At 65.8% G+C, this 8,018-nt stretch overlaps 3 protein-coding genes across 3 annotated transcripts; 2 read left to right on the forward strand and 1 right to left on the reverse strand.

The window, feature by feature from the left end:
• Window positions 1-1,333: 1,333 nt before the first annotated feature.
• Window positions 1,334-2,811, reverse strand: EMIHUDRAFT_223098 (hypothetical protein; the record flags this gene model as incomplete). Its single annotated transcript, XM_005792582.1, has 2 exons — window positions 1,334-1,985; window positions 2,753-2,811. 2 exons carry the CDS (start codon window positions 2,809-2,811, stop codon window positions 1,334-1,336), a joined length of 711 nt encoding a protein of 236 aa, XP_005792639.1.
• Window positions 2,812-4,034: 1,223 nt separating this feature from the next.
• Fpg1-2 (putative formamidopyrimidine-DNA glycosylase) lies at window positions 4,035-5,563 on the forward strand (the record flags this gene model as incomplete). Its single annotated transcript, XM_005792583.1, has 3 exons — window positions 4,035-4,836; window positions 4,988-5,146; window positions 5,324-5,563. The coding sequence occupies exons 1-3, from the start codon at window positions 4,051-4,053 to the stop codon at window positions 5,561-5,563; spliced, it is 1,185 nt and encodes a 394-aa protein (XP_005792640.1). The 5' UTR covers window positions 4,035-4,050.
• A 1,422-nt stretch (window positions 5,564-6,985) lies between these two features.
• On the forward strand, window positions 6,986-7,757 carry EMIHUDRAFT_466596 (hypothetical protein; the record flags this gene model as incomplete). The annotated part of the gene is made up of 2 exons (XM_005792584.1): window positions 6,986-7,640; window positions 7,708-7,757. Coding segments are annotated over exons 1-2 (672 nt in total), but the record flags the coding sequence as incomplete, so codon positions are not given.
• Between the last annotated feature and the right edge of the window lie 261 nt (window positions 7,758-8,018).

An 8,018-nucleotide genomic window follows, 5' to 3' on the forward strand; every position in this document is an offset into this window, starting at 1 on the left:
GCAGGCGCGGGCCTCCTACTGGTTGCGCTCTCCTAGTTCTCCTGCTCCTGACAAGGGACAGCGACAGGCTCGCAGCACGGTGGACTCCCTATTCCACTGGCGATCTCTCTCGACTAGCGACCTTCCTCCGGCTTCTCACCAGCAGTCTCTCACTACCACGGGCACACTGACAGAGGCGGCCAAAAGGCTCACGTGGGTGGCAGGGCGGTGATAGGAGTCTCCCACTCTGTGGGCTTCGCTAGAGGTGCGGCCCCTGCGCGTGTCCTCGCCCTTTGCGGTCTTGAAGGGGAAGGGGAAGGGGCTGTGTGTGTGTGTGTGTGTGTGTGTGTGTGTGTGTGTGTGTGTGTGTGTGTGTGTGTGTGTGTGTGTGTGTGCCTGCGGGCGCTGTGCGAGCCGCCCTGAACGACCACAATGTTGAGCGCGCTCGAGCACCGAAGCACCGCGAGCGCCGGCGAGCACCACCGCCCCGCGCCTTGGCGTGGGTCGGTAGTACACGATGCGGCGCCCAACATGCTCTATCATGCGTCGCACCCGCAGTGGCCGAGCCGACCGCCGCTCGAACTGGCGCCGAGTGGCTCCCAGATCGAGCGCGGCAGGCTCAGTCGCACCGTCGCGGGGCGAACACGAACCGAGCCGTCGCCGTTCGCCTTCTATTCGAGCCTGTCTTCAGATAGAGTTCTTTTGTTTGCATAGGAATTTTATCCGCGTCGGGGGGCGCATCCTGGCTGAGCCGTTCCACGAGGGCCGCGCGATGAGCGATGACGAGAGCACACACAGGGCCGTGCGCTGGGAGCTCGGCTGGGAGGTACACGCGTGCGCGCGCGCGCAGGAGCGGGAGCAGCTGAAGCGCCTCTTGCGCGAGGGCGGCAGCTACTGCGGAGCACCAGAGGTGCGGCCCGACCTCGACTGGCAGGACGAGCTCGGAACGACCGCACTCTGGTGGGTCTGCCTCAACGGCGACCACGAGCTCGCCCGGCTTCTCGTCGAGGCCGGCGCAAACGTAAATGTGACAAACGCAGACAAGTGGACCGCGGCTTCGGTCGCCGCCCGGTACGGGCATGACGACTGCCTCGAGGTGCTGATCGCCGCCGGGGCCGACCTGTCCGTCGTCGTCTCCGACGGCGACACGGCGCTGGACAAGGCTATCTTCTGGGAGCACGTCGAATGTGAACAGCTGCTCCGCTCACACGGCGCCGCCACGGCGGCCAAGCCAGTCGTTGTCGTGGGGAGAGGGGGCGTTGGACTGGCAGCGTTGCACGCTGGTAGCCATTAAGTTACGCATCACGCATACACACATATATCAGACCAAAAAACCAACCTTTCGAGACGCAATCTACCCGTCCGCGCCCGTGTCGCCGCCCGTCTGCGTCTCTCCCGCCCCCGGCAGTCGCGCCACGAGCACGCGATCGAAGAGGAGAGGAAGGCAGCGGAGCACATTGAGTGCGTTTGCGAGCGCGTACACGAGGGTCAGCGGGCCGCCCGGCGGCTGCGAAAATACGAGCCGTGCGGGCCCAATGAACCATGCGTCCGCGTTTGAGAGCGCCTCGACCGCCCAGCCGGCTCCCGCGTCCGCCTCCGCCCGCACGAGCCAGCAATAGCCAAAGCCAAGCGAGAGGGCGCCACCGAGGCCAACCTGCGCCAGCAAAGCCACGAGAGGGAGCGAGCGCGATGTGGTGCCCAACTTTTCGTAGTGCCCATCGCGCGCCCGCCGCCGCACACGCGCCTCGGCGGCCCGGAAAAACTCGTCTTCGCCACCGCCCAGCGGATCGCCCGTGTCGTCGGGGCCGGGATCGGGCTGCTCCGGCGGCAGCCGGAGGGCAGAGCGCCGGGCCTCCTCCGCAGAGTCGTCCTCCACGCTGCTCAAGATGGGCGCCGCGCGAAGGACGTTGGATGAGAGCAGCGCGGGCTGGCTCGGCCGAGTCGCGACGACAAGAGCGGCGGCGCTGCAGAGGGAGGCGGCCCACAGCATCGGTGAGGGCAGCGGCCTGAGAGGAGAGAGCACTCTTGCTGCTGTCGGGCGTACGCCGAAGCAGCCCGAAAAAGAAAAATTTTGCGCGGAAGCTCAACGTCGGTCGGGGGTTGTCGAGGCTGAAGAACACGAGGGGGGAACGAGGAGGGGGGAATGGGCGGTCGGCGATGGGGTAGAAGCGGCAGGGCGTACGGGGTAGACGGTAGTCGTCACACCCTCCTGCCTCAAAAGGGCGGGGCTGTCCCGGAAAGTGAGAAACGCCGGGCAGCATGACGCACAATTTTACCCGGGTGGGCGCGCGGTGCTAGGCGTGCGGTGCGGAGCGGCGTGTGCGTATGTGTGTGTGTGTGACTGCGACAAGGGACCATTGGGTTTGTATTATTAACAACGAAGGCGCTCTCAAAAAAGAAAGAAGTTGGCTTTGCCCTCAGCTAGCGCGACCGCGCCGCTCCCACTCGAGCCAAGAAGAATGTTCAAAGCCCCGTGAACCTGAGGGAGGGTGTAGAGGATGTAGAGTGTAGAGCGCTGTAGAGCTGTAGAGATGTAGAGCGCTGGAGAGCGCTGTAGAGCGCTGTAGAGCTGTAGAGCTCTACATCCGCCGCGCCCGCGGGACGAAGCGCCTCCGTTGTAGAGCGATGTAGAGGCGCTCTCTCTACAACGTGAAATCTCTAACAAACTCTTGTTATGACCCCCCCCAATGAACACACCAGTGAGGGAGGGCGAGACGATCGGAGGGTCCCGTACCATGCGGAATCGACCCTATCAAGTGCTCAAGTGCTCGACAAGTGCTCGACAAACTCTACATCATAAGCGGCGAACGAGGCACGGTCGCTCTCCGACATGAGGCGCGTTGCACTTGCCAGTGCGGCCCTGGCCTTCTGTCTGCCCGCCCAATGGGTGGCAGGTGCCTCTGCTGCTATGGCATGCCTCACGGCTGCGACTGGCCGGCGCCTCGGCGCGTCAGCTCGGCTCGGCGTAGCGATCGTGGCCAGCGCAACTCGCCTGGACTCAACGCTCAGCCAGGAGCTCCCGCACGCGCTGGCGCGAGTCATGGCGCATGCAACGCGTCTGAATGCTCGCCTCGCCTCGCGCAAATGCGACCGTCCTCGCAGCCGACAGTCCACCGCCTGCTAAAGAAGCACAGCGACGAATGCGGCACCGGCGACGCATGGCAGGCTGGTGATGACGCAGTTATGGGGTGTTGTGTGCCATCAGAGTGACTCTCTGTGTGTCAGGGATAGTCAGGGCCGTCCATCAGAGCTCCAGTAAGCTCGGAGACACCCCATTAGCGCGGCTCGACCTCTTTGAGTCACTGCCTTCCCGGCGGTTTGTGGCTGTAGAGCCTCTACAACATACTCTACAGCAAAATCGCGCTCTACATCGCTCTACAACGGAGGCGCTTCGTCCCGCGGCGGATGTAGAGCTCTACAGCTCTACAGCGCTCCAGAGCGCTCTACATCTCTACAGCTCTACAGCGCTCTACACTCTACATCCTCTACACCCTCCCTCAGCCGTGAACTTCCGTCTCGAGCCTGAACTGCCCGATGCCCGTCGCGCGTCGGACATGTCGCACCAGGGGGAGGATCCGAGCCTGCCCTAGTGCCCAGAGCCTGCCACCCACGTGCCGCCGAGATGTCGCCTATGTGAAAGAGGCCCCCTCCCCCTCGTCGAGTGTGTGTAGTCAGTCGCTCAGAAGTCCCTCTCCGCGTGCGATGCGCCGCCCCTCGCCCTCCCCCTTGCCAAAATCCTCCTGCAAACAAAGGTGGGACGTCATCTGACGTCTGTCTGTCCTCCTCCCAGGACGGTCGCTCGTATGCGTTGTCATTTGTTCTTTCTTTCTGCGCGCGATCCGCGAAGGTGAACAACTCTCTCGAAGGTGACCGCGTTGAGAGAGAGAGAGAGAGCTGTTGCGCGCGAAAGTGAACGAACGAGGGAATTGCCGACCGGGTAAAGAAAGAACGCAACAAGAAAGCGCGGAATCTTCTCTAGCACGCGCCAGTCCGCAGCTGGGTCCCGCCGGATTTTAAAATTCTTCTCGCAGACCTTTCGCGGACTTCCACAGTGCCAAGCCGCGCGCAACGATGCCCGAGCTTCCGGAGGTGGAGGCCCAGCGCAGTACCATCGAGGCTGCGACGCTTGGGCGCCGCATCGCCACCCTGATTGCCGTGGAGCAGGGCGGCGGGCCGCGTGAAGGGCAGTTCGACGACAAGGTGATTGCAGAGGAAGTCACGCCCGACGTCCTGGCCATCACGCTGCAGGATCGGTGGGTGCTCGGCGTGCGTCGCCGAGGCAAGCAGCTCTGGCTGGAGCTCGGCGAGAGCAAGGGCGGCGCTTGCTGCGCGTGCCTCCTTATCCACATGGGCATGACCGGCGCTGTGATCGTGCAGGGCGTCGCCGCCCCCGTCTACAAGTCATTCGCTGTCGACGAGACGGCGTGGCCGCCTCGCTTCACCAAGCTGGAGCTGCTGATGGCCGATGCAGCGGGCGTCTCCGCGCCCTGCGTCCGCCTGGCCTTCACCGACCCGCGTCGCTTCGGGCGGGTGCTGCTCCGAGGCGCCGACCCGTTCTCCCGGCCGCCGCTGAGCGCCCTCGCCGCCGACCCGGTCACGGACCCGCCGTCGGCTGAGGCGTTCGCGAGCGTGCTGCGGCGGGTGCGCGCGCCGATCAAGGCCGCGCTCCTCGACCAAGGCCGCGTCGTCTGCGGCGTTGGCAACTGGGTGGCTGACGAAGTGCTGTACCAGGCGGGCGTGCTGCCGGCGGCGCCCTGCGAGAGCCTCTCCGAGGAGCAGCTGGCGGCGATCCACGCGCAGGTGCTCGCCGTCTGCACTGCCGCGTGCGGCCGCCTCGAGCGCGGCTGCGACTTCCCCGTCGGCTGGCTCTTCCACCACCGCTGGCAGGCGCGCAAGCCCGGCCCACACCCCCCTCCCGACCGTCCCTGAAGCCCGCCCGCACCCCTCCCGCTCCGCCTGACCGCCGCCCTCCCTCCCTCGCCTCCCTCCTCGCCGCCCACCGGTGCAGGGCCAAACGTCGGGCTCGATGGCGTCGCCGCTCGGCCGGATCCACTTTGACACCGTCGGAGGGAGGACGACGGCCTTCGTGCCGGCCCGGCAGGTAAAGGGGCAGGCGGCGGGCAAGGCGGGAGGCGAGGCCAAAGGCAAGGCGGGGGGCAGGAAGGGGGTCAAGGCGGGGGCCAGGGCGGCGGAGGCGGGCGAGGTGGCGGGGGCGGCGGCGGCGGGCGAGGAAGCGGTGGGCAAGGACAAGGGCAAGGACAAGGGGAAGGGCAAGGGCAAGGACAAGGCGGGGGGGCGCGCAAAGCGAGGGACGGCGGAGGGGGCGCCTCCAGACAGCGGCGAGGCGGCGTGCGGCGGGGCCGCGGCCTCGGGTGGGGCAGGCTCGGCTGCCATCCTGGCGGGCGGGTGGGCGACGCTGACTGGCCTCGCGTCGCGCGCCGACCTCAACGGCGCGCAGGCGCAGGTGCTGAAGCGGTGCACCGGCAAGGCGACGGCTGGGCGGTGGAAGGTCAAGGCGCACTCGCAGCGACCTGGGCCGCTCCGCCTCGCAGTGTGGGCGGCGACCCTTGACGAGTCTTGCTGAGAACAGGTGCGCGGAGAGGTCCTCGCCGTGCGGGCCGAGAGCTTGGCGCCCTGCGAGCCGGTGGATGAGGCGGCGGGCGAGCAGGCGCGGGCCGAGCCGCCGCGTGGAGGTGGACGGCGGCGGGAGGCTGCGCCGGTCACCGCGGAGGAGCCAGAGGGGAAGCGGCCGCGAAGGTCGCGGCAGGCTGCCGCGTGATGGTGGTGCGCTGGCGCGATCTCAACGAGGGTGGCAGCTGGAGCGAGTGTCGTGGCCGTGGCCACGAAGATCAAGAAAATAAGCGCCGGTGACACTCTCGGACGCTGGGGACTGCGGCTTCCTAAGATCTAAGTCAACTTTTTGAGACGAGAGAAAGAGAGGACGGCCTCCTCATTTTGCCTTTTTGGCTCAAGCTATACGAACTTTCTGAAAATATCTCGGTCATATCTCGACTGTATCTCGGTGTGTTGACGTGAAGCACGAGATTTGTCATTATGAACTCGGGTGTTATAGCTAAGCCAAAAGGATCTCAAAAAGTTGACTTAGGAAGCCGCAGGTCCTATAGCGCAAGCGGTAGCGCCTGTGCGGTCCGCCTGATGCGACGCCGCCGGCGCTTATTTTCTTGATCTTTGTATTTATCTTTATATTGAAACCGGCGGCGAGGGGCGTGTCACGCCGTGTCCGGGCGAAGATACACCGAAGATACACTCGAAGATACACTCGTGACTCGAAGATACACCCTTTATAATGAAGACACACGCCGAAGATACACGCCGAAGATACACCGTGGAGATACATCGAGTGTATCTTTCGCAAATCATAGGCAACTACAAGACTTTATCCGTCTCTCAGGGTCCTCCTGAGGGAAAGAAAAATAGTTATGTAGGAAGTGGAACCAGAAGATTTGGGGGGGGGGGTACACGAGTTGGCGGGACGAGTTGGAGCGCGAGGGCGGCGAATTGGCACAGAGCTCAGAGCCGACCAGTCGATTGCCGTGGTACTGCGTTCGCTGCCGCTGGCTGCTGCCTGCCGCCGGCTGCCGCTGGCTGCCGGGCGCCCGCCGCAAATGGAAGACGAGGACTACGTGGTGGCGGCGGCCGCGGGGGCCGCTGGCACACGAGGTGTCGCGGTGAGGCACAGAGAATGGAGATCGGCGCATTGTGCCATCGCGTTGCGGTCAGTCAGGGCCTCGGCGACGGAGAGCGGGGCGGAGGAGCGGATGAGGCCGGGGCGGCGTTCAAGTGGAAGTATAAGTGGAACATGGTACATGGACGGAGGGGAGCTCTTCGAGGAATGCCTCCTCACGGCCAATAGAAGTCAATAAAATGGCACGAAATTTTCTTCGCGGGGCTCTGCCCCGCACCCCGCTGGGGCTGCCAGCCCCAGACCCCAGGCTGGGGCTCCAGGCTGGGGTCTGCCAGCCCCAGACCCCGAGTTGGTCGGCGGCAGGAGGCCGAGTATACAGCGCGAGTCGCACGCATGGTCGTCGCCACGATCGACATCTCGCCCTTCGCAAACCCGGCGGCGCACGACGACGCCGCTCGCGCGCGAGCTGCTGCGGATTGGGACCGCGCGATGAGTGACGTGGGCTTTGCTGTCGTCGCGGGCCACGGCGTCGCGCCAGAGGTCGTGGGGGCGCTGCGGTCCGCGGCGCACGAGTTTTTCGAGCGGAGCGCCGAGGCGAAGGCTGCCTACTGCCACGGTCCGTACGGCAACCCCCTCGGCGGCTACACCGGCATCGGCACCGAGGCTGTCTCACGCACGCGGGACACGCACGGCGGCGACGGCGGCCGCAGCGCCGGGGCGAGCGCGGCGGCGCCGCCCGACTTGGTGGAGTCCTTCATCTTCAAGCCGGCCTCCCCCGCGGCGGCGCCGACTTGCCTCGACAAGCCTGCCTCGACCTACCACAGCGAGCTGCTCCGAGTCCTCGGCTGCCTGCACCAGCTCACCGCCGCCGCGCTCAGCCTGCCGGCAGACTACTTTGAGCGCTTCTATTCGCCGCACGCCGAGGTGTCGCTGCGGCTCGCCTACTACCCCGCCCTCTCCGCCTCGGAGCAGGCCTCCTCCGCCGTCCGATACGGCGAGCACACCGACTACACCGGCCTCCCCCGCCTCCTGCAGGACGAGGGCCGCGACACGTCCACGACCTGTCCGGACACGTCCCGTAGGCTTCACGCTCCTCTCGCAGGACGAGAGCGACCTGGGCGAGGAAGGCGCGCGGGAGCCCCGATGCTGCCTAGGCTGTACCCGCCCCCCCCCTTCCCCAGTTCGGTATCTTGAAACGCGCCACCGAGGAGAGGAAGGCCAAGGGACGCCTCTCCAATATCAACAACCGGGTGTCGCGCCCGGCCCGCCTCGCCTCTCCTGCAGGCGGTCGCGGAGGCGTCTCCGAGCCCCCGCCTATATACCGTCTCGTCATGGTCGGTCTCTTCCGCCTCCATCTCCGAGGCCACGGTGCCGATCTGACACATCTGGCTCA

The sequence above is a fragment of the Emiliania huxleyi genome, assembly GCF_000372725.1.
Source record: "Emiliania huxleyi CCMP1516 unplaced genomic scaffold EMIHUscaffold_107, whole genome shotgun sequence".
NCBI lineage: Eukaryota > Haptophyta > Isochrysidales > Noelaerhabdaceae > Emiliania > Emiliania huxleyi.